At 42.8% G+C, this 24,654-nt stretch overlaps 1 protein-coding gene across 3 annotated transcripts in view; it reads left to right on the top strand.

The window, feature by feature from the left end:
• Positions 1 to 24,654, top strand: part of SACS (sacsin molecular chaperone) — a 105,991-nt gene that overhangs the window by 58,152 nt on the left and 23,185 nt on the right. The window contains exons 1-8 of one of the 3 annotated variants that reach the window (XM_025364550.1): positions 150 to 363; positions 446 to 596; positions 5,410 to 5,497; positions 8,117 to 8,202; positions 11,322 to 11,433; positions 17,930 to 18,076; positions 20,397 to 21,885; positions 22,506 to 22,597. In XM_025364550.1, coding sequence (XP_025220335.1) covers positions 353 to 363; positions 446 to 596; positions 5,410 to 5,497; positions 8,117 to 8,202; positions 11,322 to 11,433; positions 17,930 to 18,076; positions 20,397 to 21,885; positions 22,506 to 22,597 — 2,176 coding nt within the window. In that variant the 5' untranslated portion in view covers positions 150 to 352. Of the gene's footprint in view, positions 1 to 149; positions 364 to 445; positions 597 to 5,409; positions 5,498 to 8,116; positions 8,203 to 11,321; positions 11,434 to 17,929; positions 18,077 to 20,396; positions 21,886 to 22,505; positions 22,598 to 24,654 lie in introns of those variants that run through there. The other 2 variants (XM_025364548.1, XM_025364551.1) reach the window with 2 other exon arrangements.

The following is a 24,654-nucleotide window of genomic DNA, read 5'->3' as shown; positions in this document are numbered from 1 at the left end:
CGGCTCCTTTGCTGACTGTGTGGATTGGGCAAGACGGAACTTGACTGGGCGGGGCCTGGCGGTAGGGGCGGGGCGACTCCCCAGCTAACGGTCCCGGCGAGTGGGCGCGTGCCCGCGGGCGGCGCCTGCAGGGCCCCTGGTGGGCCGGGAGCGCGCCGCCCCCGCCCCCGCCCGCTCCTCGGCCGCCGCGGCTTCCTCAAGCGTTTCCCCCTCGGCGCGGGCTGCTGCGTACCCGGCTGCGCCATGCGGATCCCGCCCTCCCGGCCCGCGCGGGGCCTGTGGGCGCGGCGGGGCCGGCCGTGATCGGGCGCCGGCGTCAGGGGCGGGCGCGAGTAGCGCCCGAGGCGCCGCGATGGGGGAGAGGTAACGCGGGCCGAGGCCGCGCGGGCGCTGGGCGGGCGGGTGGCGGCTGCGGCCCGGCTGAGCGTCCCTCTGCTTTCCACAGGTGGGTCCGGGTGACCGTGCTCCCCGGCTGCGTGGGCTGCAGGACCGTGGCGGCGCCGGCGTCCTGGAGCGTGCGCGACGTGAAGGAACGTATCTTCGCCGAGACTGGCTTCCAGGTGTCGGAGCAGCAGCTGTGGCGCGGCGGCCGCGAGGTAGGCGGCGGCCGGGGGCGCTGGGCTGGGCTGGGCTCCGCCGCGCGGAGGAACGGCGGGCGTCGGGGGCCTGGGGTGGGCGGCGCGGGTTTCCGCGGGCGGCGCGAGTGGCTCCGGCAGCGTGGCCGCCTGCGCCTGTCCTGAGTTGTGGCTGTTCATCACTTGCTGTTTCCATCTGCATCCCCCACCCCCGAACCCCACCATTTCGTCTGAATCTTCACTTTCTGAAATTCAGATAATTTTTTTGGTGGGCGTTGGAGTCAGAAGTTTTTTTTAGACATCATCAGTGAAGTGACTTAATCATTACTCATTTATTTCTATTTATGTGGTAAGTTTAAGTAGAATATTGTTAAGTATCTTCACCTTTGATATCTTGCAAGTTTTTTCTCCATTTTTGGTACGGAAATTTAGCACTGAAAGAATCTTCAGACATAATATAGAACCTATTATCTTGGGGAGTAAGCATACTACAACTTCTAAAATGCAAGTGATGGGTTGACTTGATAGGTTAGCAAATTTTGGAAAACAAGAATATTTCATATTGTCATGTATTCTTTAAGATTGGTTAAAATTCTGTAGCTTTCTTAAAGGGGGAGTTCAGTTGAAGACGTTTTACTGACAGTTAACTTACTCTTTTAAAACAATTCTTTTATTCTAATAAACATCTTCATGTGATAACATCATTTCCAGCATTTAAAAGAGTCACAAAGAGTTGAACAGATAATACAAGGAATACTTGAGCATATAGGATGACATTTCAAGTGTTGGCTTTCCTTACTACTCGATGCAAATATTATTGGTGAAGTAGTTGGCATCTGTGATTTTTCCTGCTTCAGTGTAATCCTGACCTTCTGTGTACTTGAGTCAGTTTTCTAGTCCTTTGTCCTCCTTGACACACATTTATTACCTGTTTTCATGCTCCTTGGGGGATTGATCAGTCCTGATCAGTTCCGCAAGCTGTTTGTTGGCATGCAGACGTTGACTTGATTGAAGGCTTTATTATTTATTTTTACTTTTTTAAAGAGTTCAGCTTTCTACTGAACATACTGTAAAAGAGGTTGGGTCAAAAAGTCCAAAGCCATCTCGTCACGAGAGTCCTGAGATTCTTTGCATCCCTTTCCTTCTGCTTAGCTGGAGCAACAGCGAGGGGCATGACAGCCTGTGGATGAAGCACTGGTCGCTGGACCAGGTCCTCCAGCCCCTATATGGCAGAGGAGGCTCCTGATGTTGACATTGGCCAGGGCCTCTGCAAATAAGCCAGGCGAAAAAGGTTCAGCATATCCCCCAAGTGCCGTTCCTTCCTTCCTTCCTTCCTTCCGTCCTTCCGTCCTTCCTTTCTTTTTTTGAGACAGAGTCTCGCTCTGCCGCCAGGCTGGAGTGCAGGGGTGCGATATCCAACCTCCACTTCCTGGGTTCAAGTGATTCTCCTGCCCCAGCCTCCCGAGTAGCTGGGACTACAGGCGCGTGCCACCATGCCCAGCTAATTTTGTATTTTTGGTAGAGATGGGGGGCAGGGGGATGTTCAACGTGTGTTGGCCAGGATGGTCTCCATCTCTTGACCTAGTGATCCACCTGCCTCGGCCTCCCAAAGTGCTGGGATTACAGGCATGAGCCACGGCGCCCGGTCCCCCGACTACTTTAATGAGGACATTCATCTTAACCTCCATAATGGACATCTCATTGTAGTGTAGGATGAGGGCCCAGTGAAGTCTGCAAGCGCTGAGACACAGGCATTTGAGTGCTGGGCTTACGCTGCTGGACCGGGTGCTAGTTGCTGGATGAAGTGATGGCCTCACCCCAGCATAGCCTTAGCTTCTTTGGAAGGAATGGACCTCTTGGTGGCAGTGGGAGAGGCTGATTGAGGACTTTAGGCAGACTTGTGAAAGAGCAGTTTGTCATTCTTATTCCTTTCTCTATGCCTGCCCACATCTCTTAACCTTCCTCTCCTGGGTCTATACCCACTTCTTTGGTTCCTCCTCTGGTTCTACTTGGTCATCTTGTCTCCTAGATGTGGTCACACTGAAAGGCTCCGTTGTGGCTAGCCTTGCCATTTAGAAGTGTTTTTGCAGGTGTCTCTGCAAAGCATGGATATGGGATGGGGAAAGTGACAGGGTGTGTTGACTGGGATTGGGGGTGTGGGTAGACAGGGGTCTAAGTAGGACCCTTTTGTCCTGGTATGAGGTAATGAGGTTCTGGACTGTGGCTGTAACGGTGAAACCGAAGGAAAGGATATACAAGAGACTTTGTAAAAGGCAAAATTGCCACAGTTTGGTACCAAATGGATGTGGAAGTGGGGGATGGGTGTAGAATAAGTTGGTAGGTCTTGCCAAGGACGTTGGCAAGCTTTGAGTCAGACCAAGAAAATAAGGGTTTAATCATCAGAGATAAGCACATACAGAGAGGGGGGAAGTATGGTGACCAGTTTGCTTTTATATGTAGTTCAGCTGTTGGTGAGACATAAAGAAGCATGTAGGAAACTAGGAAATGGAGAGGTGGGTGCCTTAGGTCCTACTTCCTGTCCTGCCTGTGTATATGTAACAGGTGCCAAATTAATTCATGTGTTGGGGCCTGATTTCCTATTTCTGGTATGAATGGGATAAAGCTAATTCTAACCAATTATAAAGTCCCTGCTAGATAGTGATATTCAGTAGGCAGCTGCAAATCTGGAACTGAAACTCGAGAGAGGTCAGGCTGGAGGTAGTCACTGATGCTGGGCGCAGTGCTCCTTCTGTGTTTGGTAACATGTGTTGAGAATATGCTTATCGTGTATTGAGCCGCTGTGTTACAGATACTGTTCTGTGCATGAGGGATTTATCCTGGATAGGTGTGCCGTGCCACTACTGCACAGCTACAACGTTAATGTTTTTTTTTTTAATTTCTTTTTTTTCCCTCTTAAGGATTGGACTTTAATGTTTATATTTGATTTTAGCCTACTTTGATTCTTGGTGCTTTTAGGGGTGGAGACTCTACACGAGTTTCTTAGTTACAGAGAGTCTTTGTGCTCTGGCTTTCCCAGAGGCTGGGTGTAGTAGTTATGTACTTGGGATATGGGCAAATTCACCATCTCCTTTGGGGTTGGAATGGCAGGGATCCCTTGAAGCTTATCTCGTTTTCTCATGGCATACGCTTTATTTATTTAATTTCCCCCAGCATTTTATTTTCTTAGTTGATGATTCAGGCTTCAGGCCGATAGGGGAGGTATCCCCGGGTAGTCACTGGTTGTGGCTAAGGCAGGTGGATAGATGTAACACCCAATGGTCGGCAGAGGTCCCAGGCTCGAAGAAGGTGGCTGGGAGAGCCCTCATTTAGATGTGCTGAGGTTGTATGAGGGTGAAGAGTAGAAGCCACCTCAGTTTCCCTGCCAGTCCAGCAGGAAAGCTGTCCACCTCACAGCCTCACTCCTGTGCCAGTTCCGGTTCTTCAGATCAGATGGGCACCTCTTTTCATCGGTAGGAGTGTTGATGTTGCAAGTAGGGATGGGTTGTGACTCTGCCTCTCCTGCAGGCCTGAAACTGGGGAGTGTTCCCCCTGTGAATCTGCGCTCACCCTGGATTGTTCCAGGAAGGCTGTATATAGGTGCATCCAGAGATTATAGGGATATAGGGATCCAGAGATTATTAATTGGACTTGTGGTTTGGAGGAAGAGACATATTTTCCCTGTCCTTTCCAGCTGAAATGACTAGGTAGATGGTGACACTATTAACTGAGATAGGAGATACACGTTGGAAGGAAAGTGAGTGTGAGTTCTCCTTTCGACAGGTTGAGCTTTAGAGCCATGGAGGGCGTCGGTGTGAGAAGGTGGTGGAGAGACGGAAGTACTGAGTTTTGGAATAGTGAGGGACGGCTGCACACCCTGCCAGGGAAGGGTCAGCGAGGAAGGTCATCTTTCCAGTGAGCTTTTGAATCATGTTCCGCAGATTGTTGACCTGTGAGAGGTCACTCTGTAGGAACACTGAGGGAGGGACCCTGATGGGGAGAAGGTTGATCTGGCCTCAGATTATTTATGTTATTTTTCCAAAAAGGCACTCTGTTACCCTGCTCCCGTGGGTTACAGTAACACATGTTGCACCCTGCTTTTATGAGAAACAGAAAAATTGCCAAAAAGAAAGCAAACATCAAGGCATTTTTTAGAAAAGTCAGTTTCAAGGAAGTTATAGACCAAAGCAGCTTGGGGTAGGAAGCCTCATTAGTCCCCTCTTTCCGCATCACAACGTTTTTTTTTTTTTTTTTTTTGGTAGCCGCATCTTTAGCAGTGTTTTCCAAAGTATGTCTAGTACTTTCCCATAGGGTGTTCTTTCATAATAAAGAAAATGCTGCTAAAATTTGGGAAATACTATTTAGTATAGTTGTTTCTAAGACAGTTACCATGCATATGAATATGTTAAGTTTCCTGAAAACCAACTTATTCCAACTAATTAAAAAACAGAATTTTTTTTTGGTCCTCTAATAAGTGTTGAGGTCTCACGGAGCTTTGTTATGAGCAGTGCACTTTGAAAATGTTGATCAGAAGAATGATTTTGTTTATGTTAATGATCCCAATTCATCATTTAAAATTTAAATTATATTAATGGAGAAATATATGTATTTTTATCTATTTGTAATTAACGAAAAATCTTTTAATCCCTTAAATTTTTAAATAAAGTTTTTGACTAAATCTCTGTTCTCTGGAATATTCACTTCTCCAGACAACTTCCTTCATGATAAGAAGATTTAACAAGCATTACTTAAGTGAAAAAATTTAAGATAATGTTTTGAATTTACAGTATTAGAGACTATATTGCTTTTCATACATTTTCTTTTGTTTTTTTTTCAGTTATCTGACTGGATCAAGATTGGAGATCTGACTTCCAAAAATTGTCATCTTTTTGTAAACCTTCAATCAAAAGGCTTAAAAGGGGGAGGTATAATATTGACTTTACCAGAAGTATGTGCCATGTTGGGTTGCATAAAGATTGAGTTTGTTTGGTTGGTTTTTGAAACTGAGTCTCGCCCTATTGCCCAGGCTGGATGCAATGGCACAATCTCGGCTCACCACAACCTCTGCCTCCCAGGTTCAAGAGATTCTCGTGCCTCAGCCTCCGTTCAAGTGATTCTCACGAGCCTCCCAAGTAGCTGGGATAACAGGTGCCTGCCACCACGCCTAGCTAATTTTTGTATTTTTAGTACAGGCAGGGTTTTACCATGTTGGCCAAAGCAGCTGGTCTCGAATTCCTGACCTCAAGTGATCCCCCCCTTTGGCCTCCCAGAGCATTGGGATTACAGGCGTGAGCCACCGTGCCTGGCCAAGGTTGAGTTTTAACAAAGAAGCAGGGAGTAGAATGGTGGTTGCCAGGGAGAAATGGGGAGGCGTTGGCCAAAGGTACAAAGTTTGCTATATGAATAAAGAAGATCTGGAGATCTACTATACAATACAGGGCCCATGAGTAACAGTACTGTGTTGTATTCTTAAAAACTTACTAAGTGGGTAGGGTAGATCTGATACTAATTACTCGTACCATAAAAGTTTTAAAAAGCACAACAGAGGAGATGGGAGGAAACTTTTGGAGATGATGGATAGATTCATGGCACTGACAATGATAGTTTGATGGTTTCATGGTGTATACTTATCTCCAAATGCATCAAGTTGCAAAATAAATATTTACAGCACTTTGTATGTCAGTTATACTCAATAAAGCTGTTTTAAAGATTATGTTTTAAAAATGAAAGAAATCGTATCCCATTAGGGGGATACAGTGAGGGGACATCAGGGCCAGAGGAAGACAAGCATGGATGGAGCTAGTTGAGTTATAAGAATGCGTGGGGGCCGGGCGCGGTGGCTCAGGCTTGTAATCCCAGCACTTTGGGAGGCCGAGGCAGGCAGATCACGAGGTCAGGAGATCCAGGCCATCCTGGCTAACACGGTGAAACCCCGTCTCTACTAAAAATACAAAGAATTAGCCAGGTGTAGTGGCACGCACTTGTAATCCCAGCTACTCGGGAAGCTGAGGCAGAAGAATCACTTGAACCCGGAAGGCAGAGGTTGCACTGAGCTGAGATCGCGCCACTGCACTCCAGCCCAGGAGACAGTGCGAGACTCCGTCTCAAAAAAAAAAAAAAAAAAAAAAAGAATGAGTGGGATAGGCCTTACGGTGGCTCACGCCTGTAATCCCAGCACTTTGGGAGGCCAAGGAGGGTAGATCACAAGGTCGGGAGATCAAGAGTATGCCGGCTAACACGTTAAAATCCCGTCTCTACTAAAAAATACAAAAAATTAGCCGGGCGCGGTGAAAATACAAAAGATTAGCCGGGCGCGGTGGCGAGCACTTGTAGGTAGTCCCGGCTATTTGGGAGGCTGAGGCAGGAGAATGGCTGAGGCAGGAGAATGGCGTCAACCTGGGAGGAGGAGCTTGCAGTGAGCTGAGGTCGCGCAGCTGCACTCCAGCCTGGGCGACAGAGCTGGACTCCGTTTCAAAAAAAAAAAAAAATGGGTGGGATAGAAGTCTGTGGAAGCAGAGTCTTATTTGAACTTGGTCTCAATATGTGATTGTACCAAAATGATGCAAATACATTTATAGTGACAATTTTGCTTTTTTAAGTAGATGCTTCTTTATACTGATAAACGGATTTTGGAAATGCTGTGTATCTGAGGCATTACTTCCCGTTTTCGTATCTTCCTACAGCCTCCAGTCACCTGTCTGAAGGTGACTTGGTCAGTTGGTCTAAGAATATCTAGTTTAGGCAAGGCCTGAAGGTACTTGTAGTGCACAGCCATTGAGGCTGTGACTGCTGAATTTCAGAACAATCAGAACACTGGTTGCATTTGAGACTATTAAGAATGTGATAATAGGCACCCCTATCTCTGGCTTATTATTTAATGGCAAAGCAGCCACAAAATAACATCATTTATTTTATTTGCTTTGGAAAATAGCAACACTCCTCCCCACTGCACCGTGCTCCTTGATTTTGAATTAATAGTTATTATAGTTTTGAACATTTTTTGAGACCTTATTTGTAGTTCAGTTAAAAAATCTTGAGGCCGGGCGCGGTGACTCACGCTTGTAATCCCAGCACTTTGGGAGGCCGAGGCGGGCGGATCACAAGGTCAGGAGATCAAGACCATCCTGGCTAACATGGTGAAACCCCATCTCTGCTAAAAATACAAAAAATTTGCTGGGTGTGGTGGTGGGCACCTGTAATCCCAGCTACTCGGGAAGCTGAGGCAGGAGAATGGCCTGAACCCGGGAGGTGGAGCTTGCAGTGAGCCGAGATCACGCCACTGTACTCCAGCCTGGGCGACAGAGCGAGACTCTGTCTCAAAAAAAAAAACAAAAACACACAAAAAACTTAAGATTTGATAAAATTGAGTCTGCTTTACTTTCTGCTGAATTGCTTCGTCAGGTAGATTGCTGTACCAGGGTGCTGCGGTGAGATATGCAACCGTAACTTGTATAGTTATACTATGTCTCGGATTCAAGTTACATGTTGGTGACAGGTCATGGGATTTTTTTTCTAACTCACTTAAAATGTGTTCTGTATTTTAGGTCGATTTGGTCAGACGACTCCACCACTTGTTGATTTTCTCAAGGACATTTTGAGAAGATATCCAGAAGGAGGACAGATTCTTAAGGTGGGGCACATGTCGTGTTCATGTGTTATTTACTTTGATAAAAAGGAGATGAAGTAAATTTACTTGGAAGTCCTGTTAGCATTTAAATTTTTAAAATGTCTCGATTCAAATGGCTGTATTATATTTCTGTGGCTGCAGTGTATAGCAGTGTGTATAGCAGTGTATAGCTCCATTTGAGAATGGAGTTGATATAAATATGTGAGGTTTTCTGGGGCAAAGAAATGCACTAAGCTACTGGGTGCTGTAATCAGCAGTGTCGCTCCAGGAATGTTCTGTGTAGATCATTGTGCAGGGCATTACACGTCAACCAACCAACCAACCAGCCAGCCAGCCAGCCAACCAGCCAGCCAGCCAAATACATTCTGCAATTAGAGGCTTGAATGCATGCCTATCGGACTCCTGATTTTAGAGGTTTGCTTTTTTGGGAGGGTTTATTTAATAGGATAATTATTTTATTTACTTATTTCTTTTTGTAATGTTTTTTAGTTTGATTATACTCTTTAAAAAACAGGCTGGGTGCAGTGGCTCATGCCTGTAATCCCAGCACTTTAGGAGGCAGGTGGATCACCTGAGGTCAGGAGTTCGAGACCAGCCTGGCCAACTTGGCGAAACCCTGTCTCTATTAAAGTACAAAAATTCGCCAGGCATGGTGGCGGCTGCCTGTAATCCTAGCTACTCAGGAGGCTGAGGCAGGAGGATCGCTTGAACACGGAGGCAGAGGTTGCAACGAGCCAAGACTGTACCATTGCACTCCAGCCTGGGTGACAAGAGCCAGACTCCGTCTCAAAAAACAAACAGACAATAAAACAACAGAAAAAGAAAAACCAGTAATCATCAAAGAAAGCAATAATGGGAGATACTGCAAAAATTAGATTTTGTGTTTAATAAGAAACTTCCTCAGTTGTCAAAGTAGATCAGTTGTTACACATTTTCCTTCTCATTAGCTTGCTTAGTGTTTATTACCTTCAGTATCTTGGCCCTGGTTATATTTTCTAGTTTAGGTGGTAAACTGTTAGGGAATCAGGACTGGGTCTCTTTAACTTAAGAGAGTCATGCTCAGGTAGCCACTCACTGAGGACTGTTGTGTCTTCAGTGATCGTGGTAAGACTGGGCTGTTGGATTAGTCCATCTTTCAGCATAGGCACCAGTGGGTCACAGAAAGTGAATTCAAAAACAGTTTTTATATTGACTTATTAGGAAAGTGAGGGTGGAATGAGTATTGCTGTGAGGTGGTTTTGGGGTAGAAAGAAGTGAATAGAATAAATTTAAAATAAAGGTGTAGTGGTAACAGGAGTAGGCTGTCATCTGTTCAGAAGTGAGCGAGTGTGATCCTTGCTGAGAAATGAGAAAGGTCTATGGCAAACAGCTGAGGGCTACACCTTCCACTTTGCTTCTTATAGATATATTTGTATTGTAGCCAGTTCAATGTAATCTTTGTTCCTTGGATGTTGTAGTAGAATTAGACTGTTTTAGATTTAATAGGAGTCTTAGAAATCACCAAGACCTACGCCACCACCTTCTGTGGTGTTTGTGTTTGGTGAAACAGGTCCAGAGACCTTAGTGACTTGCCCAACAGCAAATACAAAATGTGTTGTTGGTGTATCTCAGAGTTAGTTTACAAGTAATCTGTCAGGATTACGATTTAGGGGAAAAGCTTCCCATCCTATTTTTTGTTCAATTTGAGAATGAGTGGAACCTGGGACTTGGATTTTATCTTTAGTTTTCTACCTCTCTGCTCCCTAAAGTACACATAAATAACAAATAGATACCTGAATGAAAACAAGGTCGAACATCTAAAGTGCTATCATTTTGTAAGTTAACATTGTGTTTCACTACCTATTTAATTCTTATTTCCATCCTTCATGTTATCATACTATCCTAATGTAAATAAGATTGCTAATTTTTAGGGATTCTCTGGGATTGAATGAGGCCTAAAAAATTAAAATCCCATGAGAAATAGTGAGTTATACAACAAGGAGGAATCAGTAACTGATAATGAGGCTGTCGGAGGCATGGCTTAGCTGTTCATGTTTGGGATGGAACAGCTGGTGGGTACCACACTCCAGCCCTTTGGAATGCATTAGATGAACTGAACACAATCTCAAAACAGACTTTTCACTTCTGCTCCCTCACTCTCCTTGTACTTACTTTGTTTCATGTGGACATCGTATCACCTCTCTACTCTGATGTAGGCATCACTGTTGACGTTGCTGTAGTATCAGTTAAAGCTCTCTTCAGTTTTTGCCCATCTGTACTTCCAATTTAGTGATCCCAAGGCTCTGGGGAAGTAAAAAAGCTCCTTTGATGATCATGGGGTTGGCTCTAGGAGCTGATTGTCGTTTCAGATTCTGGAGCTCCCTTCCAACTGACCAGAGCCCAGCGTGATTTTGGTAGGTGTGCAGAAGTGATTGGTGTTGTTAGGATTGGAAATTTTGTTGAGGCAAGTCTTGCAGTTTGCCCTTTCCTTTTTACATTACAGGGAACTGGTCACCCTTCCACTCACCCACCATTCACCAAACAAATGATAGTGCTTTCTTCTTCATGAGAGGAATGAGTCAGTCGTGACCATCCGGAAGCTTTCAGCTTAGTGCAGGACAAAGACATGTTCATATCTCAGGCTCTCAAGAAAGCAGCCAGTTGAAGGGTACATATAGATTGCTACTATTTGGTTTTACTGTTTTTCTATGAAAAGGTAAGTTTGGTAAGCAAATGATAAAAGATCTATTTTTGGCAGCCACTCAAGCTTAAGTTACCTGCCACACAGGACAATATGTACAGCTTTTGGAAATAGAATAATTTCCTTTGAACAAAAGCTTTGGGTAGATTGTAAATATGAGACAGTTATAAATAGGGCCCAGGATTAATTTGCTAAGTGATAGCAAATTAAAAGGCAAAATTTAAGTTCAAATAATTGGAGAAGGACTTTTCAACCATACTGTCATATGTATGTAACAATTACTTTCAGTAGTAGCCTCACTAGATCTTAAAGGTAATGTTGCAAATAGTGGATTTCCTTTATTTAGGTATATTAACTTTTTAAATATTGTAGATAAATACAAAGATGGACAGTAGATTTACTCTGTTATTAATTACTATTTTTTGGTATATTTTTTGGTTAGGAATTAATTCAGAATGCAGAAGATGCTGGGGCAACAGAAGTTAAATTTCTATATGATGAAACTCAGTACGGAACAGAGTCTCTTTGGTCAAAAGATATGGCACCATATCAGGGTAAGAATCAATAATTAGGAATAAGTTTTATTGTATGCACTAACAGGCAGTTTTTAATGATTAATAGTGCTTTGTTTAATGAACAGTCTAATTATCATTTGTACTTTTTGGCATGTTTATGTCCACTTCTTCAGATGTTTTTCTCTGCTTTGGGTGGGAAGGTGTCTCCACCAGTTGGTATTTTTAGAGAACAAAGAATAAAATCTGAAAACTCAAAACAAAATGACAAGCATTGTAATGACCAAAGCTTCTTATTCTAGTCAAACAACTTGTATTTTATATTATCAGTAGGATAAAGGGACACCATTTATGTATAGTAACACTTTCCTGCATTTGGGAAGATGTTGTGAAAGGCCATGCTTTTGTGTATTTTCTGCTTTAGGAGGACCTTTGACATTGTTTGGAAGTTGGGTGGGAAGAAAGATTGAAGGAGAGGTGAGAACAAGGAAAATGAAAGGAAACATGATAAGAAAGCCATAAACTAATAGATTATTGATCCAATAAGAGAACCCTAACCAGTAGACTCCTAATATCTCACTTCTACTCTGGGGAGCTTTGTGTCAAAAAGAATGTTCATAAATTGTAGTGCACCTCTGGTTGGGCGTGGTGGCTCCCGCCCGTAATCCTAACACTTTCGGAGGCCAAGGTGGGTGGATCACCTGAGGTCAGGAGTTCAAGACCAGCCTGGCCAACATGGTGAAACCCTGTCTCCACTAATATACAAAAATTAGCTGGGCGTGGTGGCGGACGCCAGTAATCCCAGCCACTCAGGAGGCTGAGGCCGGGCTGGAGAATCACTCGAACTCGGGAGGCGGAGGTTGTAGTGAGACGAGATCACGTCACTTCAATTAAGTATACCTCTGAAGTCATTGTGAATGACTGTATGTGACAGAAAGTTACTGAGAAAAAGTGGGATCACTTCAGACTTTCTGAGACAGATTTTTAAAGAGATTTAAGTCATGTATTTTTAAAAAGATGTTTTATGATTTAGGAGGCCAGTTAACATTATTAGTTAAAAATCTAGCATTTGTTATGTCTCATGTAGTCATTCTTAGCTTACATTTGTCATTTGGAAGTTGTACTTTCTATACTCTATAAAAAGAGGTGCGTGGGATACAGCATCAGGTGTGCGTTCTAGGCCTGGCTGCTGCTACCTTAGTGACTTGGGCTAGTCATCGTAGCGGTCAGATCATTTTTATAGTAAGAGGATTAGCCTGCAAGGTATCTTGTCTCTAGGAGCCTGTGACTTAATGTAACATTGGATTCAAGGGACTTCAGGTTAAGTCCTAATCCTATACAGTGCTACCCCTCCAGGCACTGGTGCACTTGGTGGCAGCTGTGACCCTTATACTGACGTACTGCTTGCCTGCAAGTGGTATGAGAGAATCTTTCTCCCACATATTTGGAGGATTATGTGAGATCATATATGTGATAATGTTTTATGCCTGGTGTCATACTGATGATTGATAATGGTATGTACTGTGGAACTGCAAAGGTAAGAGTGTAAGGAGATCCTATGATTTTTTTGCTTCTAACCTTGACTTCACGCTGTTTTAAAAAAACATTTGAAACTAGATTATTTGGCTGAGTTTATGCATAAGTATATTTAGAGACAGGCTCTCTAAAAGTGGCCAATTTAGAATAAATGTGGGCTGGGCACGGTGGCTCACACCTGTAATCCTAGCACTTTGGGAGGCCAAGGTGGGCAGATCATCTGAGGTCAGGAATTCGAGACCAACCTGGCCAATATGGTGAAACCCCATCTCTACTGAAAATACAAAAATTAGCCAGGCATGGTGGCGGGCACCTGTAATCACAGCTACTTGGGAGACTGAGATGGGAGAATCGCTTGAACCCAGGAGGCAGAGGTTGCAGTGAGCCGAGACCCTGCTATTGCAGTCCAGTCTGGGCAACAAGAGCGAAACTCTGTCTCAAAAATAAATAAGTAAGTAAGTAAAAAATAAAATAATTGTAGGCCAGGTGCAGTGGCTCATGCCTGTAATCCCAGCACTTTGGGAGGCTGAGGTGGGCAGATCACCTGAGGTCAGGAATTCGAGACCAGCCTGGCCAACATGGTGAAACCCCATGTCTAATAAAAATACAAAAATTAGCGAGGCATAGTGGTGAGCACCTGTAATCCCAGCTACGTGGGAGGCTGAGGCAGGAGAACCCTTGAACCCGGGAGGCAGAGGTTGCAGTGAGCCAGGACTGCGACATTGCAGTCTAGCCTGGGCAACAAGGGCGAAACTCTGTCTCAAAAATAAATACATAAATAAGTAAAAAATAAAATAAATGTGGGCTGGGTGCAGTGGCTCATGCCTGTAATCCCAGCACTTGGAGAGGCCGAGGCAGGTGGATCACCTGAGGTTAGGAGTTCGAAACCAGCCTGGCCAACATGGTGAAACCCTGTTTCTTCTAAAAATACAAAAATTAGCCGTGGTGATGCATATCTGTAATCCCAGCTCCTTGGGAGGCTGAGGCAGGAGAATCACTTGAACCCGGGAGGCGGAGATTGCAGTGAGCCGAGATCTCGCCACTGTACTCCAGCCTGGGCGACAGAGTGAGACTCCATCTCAAAAACAAACAAACAAACAACAGAAAAGGATGTATTATATAAAAGCAGGTGGCAGTGATCTCTGATCTCTTTATTTAACAAACATTTATTGAGAGCCTTCCAGGCTCTTGGGTATTTGAGAATATCTTTCTCTTGCAGTCAGAGGTGAGCAGTCATCTTGTATCATGGCTTTTCCCCTTTACTGGTCCTTTGTTTCACAGCCAAAAGCTCTTAAGGTTGACTTATTTTTGTTCATTTTTATATAATGAGATAATAAAAGGCTCGGATTGTGGAATCACATACATAAGAATGAGAGCTCTCAGCCAGTGTAGCACACTTTACTATGGATTTCAGGGATACAGCTGATTAGAAGACACAGGTGAAGAAAGCATGGAGAGTCCCTTTGTGCTGCACTAGGACACACCTTGGCCTGGATCTCACAGAGCTGGTTTCTGAGTGATGCACACAGACCAGCACTTACCCAAAGGGAGCTATTTTAGTCATAAAACATGTACATGATTTTCTCTGATAATCAGTATAACTTGTGACATTTTCAAGGGGATTGTGCCTCTTAAATATATAAATTCTAAGCTTATTTCCAATAAGCAACCTCTGTGAAGTGTCCAGTAGCTCAGGACTCTTCTTAGTAAACACTGTGTATGTGCTTCTGGAGTGAAGTGGCGTGATCTTGGCGCTCTGTAGCCTCTGCCTCCTGGGTTCAAGGGATTCTCCTGCCTTAGCCTCCTGAGTAGCTCGGATTATAGACTCTCGCCACCACGCCCGGCTAATTTTTTTATTTTTAGCAGAGGCGGGGTTTTACCATGTTGGCCAGGCTGGTCTCGAATTCCTGACCTCAGGTGATCTGCCCACCTCGGCCTCCCAAAGTGCTGGGATTACGGGCGTGAGCCACCGTGCCCAGCCAGGGTGTTTGTTCCTTTCTTGTCTTACTTTTAGAACCAGGAACACATTATTTTGATCAGAGTAGATACAGGCTATTTTGAAATTGATCTTGGTAATAGAAGCAGAGAGTGAACCGATGAGACTGAGTTGATCATAGCAAAGGCAAAATACTGCTTCTCTCCTCATTCCAGGATGAATATAATCAGAATTATACCTTGATTAAAAACATTAAATGATAACTAGATTCTTCCTGTCCCCGACTTCTCGTTCTCTTGACTGAGGAGAGCTGTCTGTGTGCACTTCCTGGTTCTGCCACTGAGCAGCCAGGGTGTAAGGAAAGCTCCAGGTCCCAGAGCCCGGGACAGTTGCACTCACAGGGGTAATTTTCACCATGTTTCCTCTTCCCAGGAGTTGCACTGATGGTGTAGGATGAGACACAGCAGTTCTGACAGTCAGAAAACCTTGGAGAGTGGGGACTCATGCCTGTAATCCCAGCACTTTGGGAGGCTGAGGCAGGTGGATCACCTGAGGTCAGGGGTTCAAGACCAGCCTGACCAATATGGTGAAACCCCATCTGTACTAAAAATACAAAAATTAGCCAGGTGTGGTGGCGTGCGACTGTGGTCCCAGCTACTTGGGAGGCTGAGACAGGAGAATTGCTTGAACCCGGGAGGTGGAGGTTGTAGTAAGCTGAGATAGCATCACCGCACTCCAGCCTGGGCAACAAAAGTGAAACACTGTCTCAAAAAAAAAAATATCTTGGAGAGTGGGGATCTGAGGGGAATTTTTTTTCATGTAAAACAGTCATTTGCATTTTTAAAGACAAGGGCTATGGTTTTGGAATTTAACAAATGGCTTCCTATAAGCAGGCAGTAAGGGGTCAGCGGTCAGCTGTCCACTTTTCCAGTTGACAGTGGGAAGGAAGGTGGGTGTTCCTTCAGGCAAGGCGGACTGTGTTCCTGGTAATGTCATGTGGGTGTGTCCCCTGCTGAAATTTTTAATTTCCTTCCACGGACCTTGTAGTTAGTCTAGTTCTTTCTAGATTCTGGCAAGAGTTTCATGCTTGAGCCTGGTGTTCGGTGTTGTGACTTTTTGTGGTCCTTTTTTTTTTTTGTCTTTGTAGATACTTTTAATGGACATTTGGAACCAGACACTGCTTGCTAGAAGCCATTTTAAGTTAGCTGTTGGGTAGGAACAAGATATTTTATTACTATTCCTGTAATACTTAATATGTAAAAGTATATACTACAGAAAGACTGACAGTATCATATACTCATACTGATTATAGTAACAGTAGTGATAGCTGATGTTTTTAGGGGTCTGCTCTGCTGGTTCTGTGCTGAGCCCCGTATTTGTGCCGTCTCACTGGGTCCCCAGCACGTTGGCGGCGGACAGCCCTTCTTATCCGTATTGTGCAGATGAGGAAATGGAGCCTTGATGGCTTTAGTTTCTGGAAGTGCTGTGGCTGTAACTGGAGAGCTGGGCCTGACATCCTGACTGCAGAGTCCCCACTCCACCGTGTGATTGTCCTTTCCAGAAAGCCTCTGCAGCCTCGACTGTCTGCATACTCCAACTGTAACTGTTTTAAAAATAGTAGTCATGCCATTTTTGTAAAACAAACTGGGTCACATCCCCATGTCTGTCCTTGAATTGATGGGAGCATGAGGAGAGGCTTCTAGGGGTGCTGGGAGTGCCCTATATACCTCATGTGGTTGGAGATGACACAGGTTCATCTGCTTTGTAGGAATTCATCAAGCTGCAGCCTCAAGACCATCATACTTTATTGTGTATATATTATACTTCAGTACCTTTTTGAATGAAAAATATTAATCATCTTTAAAGTATGATGAGTGAACATAGTTGAATATATTCAAAGAATGTTAGAAATTCTGAAGGTAGGTCTCACAAAATGGATTTCCAAAAATATTTTGTGCAGAAATATTTTATAAATATTACTTTTTGAAGGAACTACTTTGGAGATAGGTGGTATTATTTTACATCGGTGGTATAATTGCAGTATTATTTAAACATTTGTCACATTAATGGGTTTTAAAATCAAACAGGTAATGCCTCGTATAGAACAATCTAGAGGCTGATGAAAAAAAGAACTTCAAACACTTACAAGGTGATTATTAATCTTACTAAAGGATTATTTTTCACCTTATGAAATAAGATTTCAATTGTGCATATTTAAGGCATACAGCATGTTATAAGATATATGTGTGTGTGTATAGTAAAATGGTTGTGTATATATTGAAACAAATTAACATATCATCTCACATAGTTTCTTTAGATAGCAAATCTCCAGAATAAATTTCTTTCTTTCTTTTTTTTTTTTAAATTGAGACAGAGTCTTGCTCTGTTGCCCAGGCTAGAGTGCAGTGGTGCAGTGTCGGCTCACTAAAGCCTCCGCCTCTTGGGTTCAAGCAATTCTCCTGTCTCAGCCTCCCAAGTAGCTGGGATTACAGGCACGCACCACCATGCCCAGCTAATTTTTTGTATTTTTTAGTAGAGATGGGGTTTTGCCATGTTGGCCAGGCTGGTCTCGAACTCCTGGCCTCAGGTGATCTACACGCCTTGGCCTCCCAAAGTGCTAAGATGCTGGGATTACAAGCATGAGCCACTGTGCCCATATTTTCATATGTTTTATGAAATATATGAAATATTTTGTATTTATTTGGTAAATATTTTCCATTGATCAAAAAAAGATTTAAATATACTATTTAGAACAAATTTCACATAGAGTAGTAACAGATTGATTTTCTTGTTTGCCTTATGTTTTTGGGTATCTGAGTAACCTTTAATTTTTCCTTTATGGATTTTTGGCCAACAATGCTATGTTTCTTCTGCTGCTAGTTTTTACTTCAGTGTGTGTCTTTATTTTCATTGTAAAAACAGTTAAATTATAGTATGGAATTCACTCTATTCACTTCTCTCTATTTTCCCTTCAAATAAGAGATTTTGTGTAGAGGATTTCTTGAGATAGAACAGAACACCCTGGCATCTTTTTCTGAATACCTGCCTGCGCATTTTCACACCTAGGGCCCGCTCTCTATGTGTACAACAACGCGGTTTTCACCCCAGAGGACTGGCACGGCATTCAAGAAATAGCAAGAAGTAGGAAAAAGGATGATCCTCTGAAGGTTGGAAGATTTGGAATTGGGTTTAATTCTGTCTATCATATAACAGGTAGAGTATTAGGCTTTTCAGTCTTGGTATTAGAAAATATTTTATCTTACATTCTGTAATGTATTTGTTTAACTTCAGAGGTGATACTGTTTAAAAGCCATCTTACCCAAATTCTTCTGTCAGTAGCCGGAGGTATGTCCATGAAATAATCAGTGCATATTGAATTTTCTGAAATTACCACAGTAACAATACCAAAGTTTTACGTCATCATGTGATGCCAAAAGGTAACATCATCATGATCCAGTGGAATCAGTGTATTAAGCCATTTGATGTGAAATTTGAAATACAGCTTTTGAACACAAAATTTTTACTATGAAAAATTCCAAAACTGCAACTCTTCAAGAGTCAAACTGAGTATCACAGATCTTCTTGTACATGTTCTAAATATCAGAAGGTTAAACAGGAAGGTATATCTAATGGTACTGAATAACTGAGAAAGTGAAAATCTTTGAGGTGGTTTTGGTATCTCTTATTTTCCTCTCTCATTCTACTCTTTTTAGACTTACAAGCATTCTAAAGATTACTTTGAAATCATATTTTTAATCTAGAAAGAATATGAGGTTTCTGGTTCCTAGTTACAATAGGAAATACTTAACTCTTAGTGTAGACATCTCTAGGAGTATATGGCTCTTGTAGAATCAAAGCTCTTAGTACTTACTATAGTTTTGTGATAAAAAATTGTGTAATGGAATTGGTCCTTTTAGTTTCAAACTGTGTCTTGCAGGGGAAGGAAAGATTGCACAGGCAGGGCCATCACTGTAGCCAAGATGACCGTATTCTTTATTATTCATACTGGGACACCTGTGAGAGTGAAGGAGGGTGGTACTCTTCTCAGACAACTGGCCTGAATTGGGACTGCCCTGGGCACGTGGGAAGTAGGGTCATCACAACTGTAGCCAAATTTTAGTAAGCCTGTTGCATTTACATTCATACGTATATATTCGATTAAATACTATTGACTAAATTACAAATCATATAATAAAAATTTATATATTAAAATATGACTATTATCTATGAATATTAATACTCATGTGTCCACCTCTTTGCAAGTTATCCGTCGAGTCAGTGCCATGTAGTGGTTTGTAAATGTTGTGGGACACAGATGTGAGTAGCAGAAGCCTGGAGGCTTAAGCAGGAATGAACTGTGGCGTGAGGGCCCAGCTGATTGCCCAGCACCTGCATCTCAGTGTGGTTTTGATTGCTCATTGAGAATAAGCACATTTCTGTGGAACATTAACTGGAGGACTGTTCTCTAATCCGAGGATCTGAGAATATCATAGGTCATAGGTCATGCTTTTATCTTGTCAGGAGCCACTGGCCTGATTTCATTCGTGGGGGTGCGACTCTGTGCCTTGGGAGCAGGGGTGAGCCTTCCCTAGACCCCACTATCGATGGATTTAGCCACGTGGTTGGTGGACATAACATTTGCTAACTTAAAATACCCACAAGCTTAAGAGTTGGTGATTGTGACAGCTGAAGCTGTGCTTGACAACCATAGATGTTAAAGATTGACTTCACTGGAGTTGCATCTTGCAGGAAGCCGAGGTGCTAAGTAAGCATGTGAGGCAAACATGCATCACATCACCCTTGGGAGATCCTCATCAAAGCACGCTGGGGAGGAGTTTCTCTCACCACAGTGGGTCTCACACATCTGGTTTTTCTGCCAGTTTTTGAATACTACTCTGTCTTTGGTTGAGGAACAGGTGAAACAGTTGGTATCAATTTAGAGCCATGTTATACAAAAGATGGGTATCTTTTTACTGTAATTAGGCTCCATGTGGTGAGATGCTCCCAGCATGAGAAGTGCTTCCGCTCCAGAGGCAGAGAGGTTAAGACACTTGCGGGAATGTACCTTGTGAGCTTCAGAGCAGGTGCTCACTGAGCAACACAGTGGGCAGAGCCACCCGTGTTGTACTGCTCTCTCTCCCTTCTCACAGAGTCTGTGCGGAATCTGTAAAGTTGAGCGTAGGATGCAGCCCTGTTCTGCTGAATTGGCCTCACATGGTGGTGGGAGCTAAGTGTAGATATCCAAATACTCTGCCCATCTTTTGTGTAGTGAGTTTTTGAAGATGTCTCTGAGGTTTTCACAATAATCATGTGAAGTTTCTATGCCTGGCATTTGTTACTGGATTGAATCAAAAGAGAAATCATTTTTCATATTTAGAGAATTACATTTCTGAAGGTAAATTGTTCGTGTTTAGATAAATCTGTTTTAGCCTTTTAATGACTCATGCTTTTTCATATAAGTATTTATTGTAATTGTAATCATAATTGTCCCTAAAATTTCAGAGTTGATCATGACTTAAATTTTTCTTTACAGATGTTCCTTGTATCTTTAGTGGTGACCAGATCGGGATGCTAGATCCTCATCAAACACTTTTTGGCCCACATGAATCAGGCCAATGTTGGAATCTCAAAGATGACAGCAAAGAAATTAGTGAACTTTCAGACCAATTTGCACCATTTATTGGCATTTTTGGAAGCACCAAGGAAACGTTTATAAACGGCAATTTTCCAGGAACATTTTTCCGTTTCCCTCTTCGCCTACAACCCTCACAGCTTAGTAGTAACCTCTACAATAAGCAGAAGGTTCTTGAGTTGTTTGAGTCTTTCAGGGCAGATGCAGACACAGTGCTGCTCTTTCTGAAAAGTGTGCAGGATGTTTCCTTATATGTCCGAGAGGCTGACGGAACAGAGAAACTGGTGTTTAGAGTGACTTCGAGTGAGAGTGAGGCACTGAAACAGGAGCGGCTGAATTCTGTAAAGACTCTGGGAACTGCTATAAGTAACTATTGTAAAAAGACTCCAAGCAATAACATCACCTGTGTAACATATCATGTAAATATTGTTTTAGAAGAGGAGAGTACTAAGGATGCACAGAAAACATCTTGGTTGGTGTGTAACAGTGTGGGTGGGCGAGGGATCAGTAGTAAGCTTGACTCTTTAGCTGATGAACTGAAATTTGTCCCAGTCATTGGAATAGCCATGCCTTTATCAAGCAGAGAGGATGAAGCACAAGGAGCAACGTCTGATTTCTCAGGAAAAGCATTTTGTTTTCTTCCTTTACCGCCTGGTGAGGAAAGCAGCACAGGACTCCCAGTTCACATCAGTGGGTTCTTTGGCCTCACTGATAACCGCAGGAGCATAAAATGGAGAGAGCTGGACCAGTGGAGAGACCCGGCAGCCTTATGGAATGAGTTTCTGGTCATGAATGTTGTCCCCAAAGCTTATGCTACTCTGATCTTAGATTCAATAAAACGTCTGGAGACGGAAAAGAGCTCTGATTTCCCCTTGTCAGTTGATGTTATCTATAAGCTTTGGCCCGAGGCGAGCAAAGTCAAGGTGCACTGGCAGCCGGTGTTAGAGCCTCTATTCAGTGAGCTGCTGCAGAATGCAGTGATTTATTCAATTAGCTGTGACTGGGTCAGGTTGGAGCAGGTGTACTTCTCAGAACTTGATGAAAATTTAGAATACACAAAAACTGTGCTCAACTACCTCCAGAGCTCAGGGAAGCAGATTGCCAAGGTACCAGGGAATGTGGATGCTGCTGTTCAGCTCACGGCTGCCTCTGGCACAACACCTGTGAGGAAGGTGACGCCCGCGTGGGTGCGGCAGGTGCTGCGGAAGTGTGCACACCTGGGCAGTGCTGAAGAAAAGCTTCACCTTCTAGAATTTGTGCTTTCTGACCAAGCCTACAGTGAGCTGCTTGGGCTAGAGTTGCTCCCTTTACAAAATGGCAATTTTGTCCCCTTCTCCTCATCTGTATCAGACCAAGATGTCATTTATATTACCTCAGCAGAATATCCAAGGTAGGGGTTTCCCTTCTAATGTTCCTGCTCACTCTTAGGGTTCCCCTGCTCCTGCTCAGTTGTGAAATTCAATGGTTTTCTATGTTGTTTTATAGTTAGGAAGACTTTTGCAGCAATACATTGTTAAAATACCAACGGATACCTTTTATATTCTAAAGTAAAAAAGTATTCAAATGTTTATCAGTTAAAAAGTTATCTAAGCAGTTGTTTTTCTTGGAAATTTCAATAACAGTACACTGAAAACAATGTTTATAAGGTGCAAATAATGACAAGGCCAGATTAGTCACTAATGAATTATTTTGATGACATTTAAATTAATGAAAAATAGTATATTAATTCTTTATAAACGAGGGTATGTACTGACATTTCAGGAAATAAAATTAATTTTACTGTAAGATATTAAGAATATTTCTGAATTTGAGTAAGGTACGTGATGCCCTCACATTTTAAAGCAAAGTCTAGATAATATTTGATCAAAAATATTGTAATTTGATTTTACATGTGCATTATAATTTATGTAAAATAAAATAGCTTAACTGACTTGAAAATATGTGATTGATTTTTTAAAATCTTGGAATCGTCGGAAGATTCTGATAATTGCTGTTCCTTTCCCTTTTCAGGTCCCTTTTCCCAAGTCTTGAAGGAAGATTTATTTTGGATAACTTGAAACCTCACCTTCTAGCTGCTTTAAAGGAAGCTGCCCAAACCCGAGGTATTATAGTTTAGTATTCTTTTAAATAAACTTCTTTATAAAAATAGAAGTTTTAAAAAAGTTCTCTGTTATTCATTTTAGACTTATAAATCAACAATTTCTTATGGTTCAACCTCATATACTTTTTGTGTTTTAAGATGTTTCAGTTACCAGAATGGCATCTAAGAGATGCCATCTAAAAGAATCTAAAGGTGATAAGTGTATTTAAAAATCTGTCCTGTCATGGTGTGATGGTGTAGTCAACATCTTATACCTGCATGGTGCTTTACGGTTTTTCTGGTGCTTTCCCATTTCTTTTTTCATTTGAGCCTCCCTCATAACTTGTAGCTCATTTGGTAATGACAGTGATTATTAAATTTCACAGACGAGGAGAGAAAGGTTAAGATCAAGGCCGCCAGCCACGTGCAGGGAGGTCAGGTCTTCCACTTGCCCTGTCGTTGCTCTGTTTCTGACACCACTGCCCCTCCGTGGTTTTATGTAGTTATGATGCTGGGTTTGCATTAGGCTTGATCAGCTCCTGGGAAGTGTGGACGAATCCAGTTAACTCTGTGAAGGGGCAGGAAAGGGGTGTTGTGGGGGTCTTGAAGTGATGGGTGTCTGATAGGTGTCCTGTCTTTTAGGGAAAGACAGTAATTTGGGGAAAACAGTCAACATGGTTCTAATTTTAATACTATCTTTCAACTTCTGCAAGCATCCTTTTCCTTGTGAAACTGTTACCTGAGCTTTTCCTAAGTGAGATGTTGTCCTGAGAAGTTCTGGATTTGTCCTGCTGTTCACATTGTCAAGCATACTCTCTGATGTGTCTTTTGTGGAATGTACTTTTTTCTTGTCCAAGATAATGACTTAGGGAAAGTTGCTAATCATTGTACACCTTTATTCATTAAAATATAAGTGAGATGAGTTGGAATGGGAGAGGCAAGTTAGGTTGGAGTTAAAGTGAGACTAAAAGAAAATGAGCATGTAAATGTTGTTTCCCATCAGGGACCTGTATCTATGAGCTGGTAGCTGTGAGACTGACTTTTCAAACATGTAAATTACTCATTTAATTGTAATTGTCATCTTCAAAACAGCCTTTCTGGAAGTCTAAGCCTGGATTCCTATAACCTTGCCAATCTTTGCTCTAATGTTTTGGAGCTCCTTTTTTTTTTTTTTTTTTTTTTTTGAGAGAGTCTTGCTCTGTCACCCAGGCTGGACGATCTTGGCTCGCTGCAAGCTCCGCCTCCTGGGTTCACACCATTCTCCTGTCTCAGCCTCCCGAGTAGCTGGGACTACAGGCGCCCGCCACCACACCCGGCTAGTTTTTTGTATTTTTAGTACACGCTCGGCTAATTTTTTGTATTTTTAGTAGAGATGGGGTTTCACCATGTTAGCCAGGATGGTCTCAATCTTTTGACCTTGTGATCCACCCACCTCTGCCTCCCAAAGTGCTGGGATTACAGACGTGAGCCACCGCGCCTGGCCCTTTTTTTTCTTTTTTATTAATGATGTGTTATATTTTTGTTAAAATTTTGTGTTGAAATATAAGATACACGTAGAACAGTGCACATTTCATAAATGTAGGCTTAGTGAAATTTTACCACCTGAGCATACCCATGTAAACCTAGATCAGAACACAGACGATTACCAGAAGATTACACAGATTACCAGCCCCCAAAACCCCTCTTGCCTTTTTCAATCTGACCACTCCAGGGTAGCCACGACACTGGGTTTAACAGCATAGATTCACTTTGCTATTAATCATGCTTTGTATAGAAGGAGCCATGTGGCAGATATTCTGTGTCTGGCTTTTATTTGCCGTGATGCTGGTGAGATTCATCCAGATTGTTGCATGGAACTGTTAACAATTCTTTCTCATTGTTATGGTATTTTACTGTGTGGTCTATTACTTTATTTTAAAGAAAATATTTTTGTTGGTGGCAGATCCTTTCTGAGGTGGATGTGGATTTGGAAATGGCCAAAAGTTAATTCAGGGCCACATCAGGCGAGAAGGGTGGAAGGTCAGCAGAGCATTCTGCTTTCACTCAGCATTTTCCAAATATCTTGTGGCACAGAGTGTG

This window comes from Theropithecus gelada, chromosome 17 (assembly GCF_003255815.1).
Source record: "Theropithecus gelada isolate Dixy chromosome 17, Tgel_1.0, whole genome shotgun sequence".
In the NCBI taxonomy this organism is placed as follows: domain Eukaryota; kingdom Metazoa; phylum Chordata; class Mammalia; order Primates; family Cercopithecidae; genus Theropithecus; species Theropithecus gelada.
Note: the sequence above shows the minus strand (reverse complement) of the source record. Positions and strands in the feature narration are given on the sequence as shown.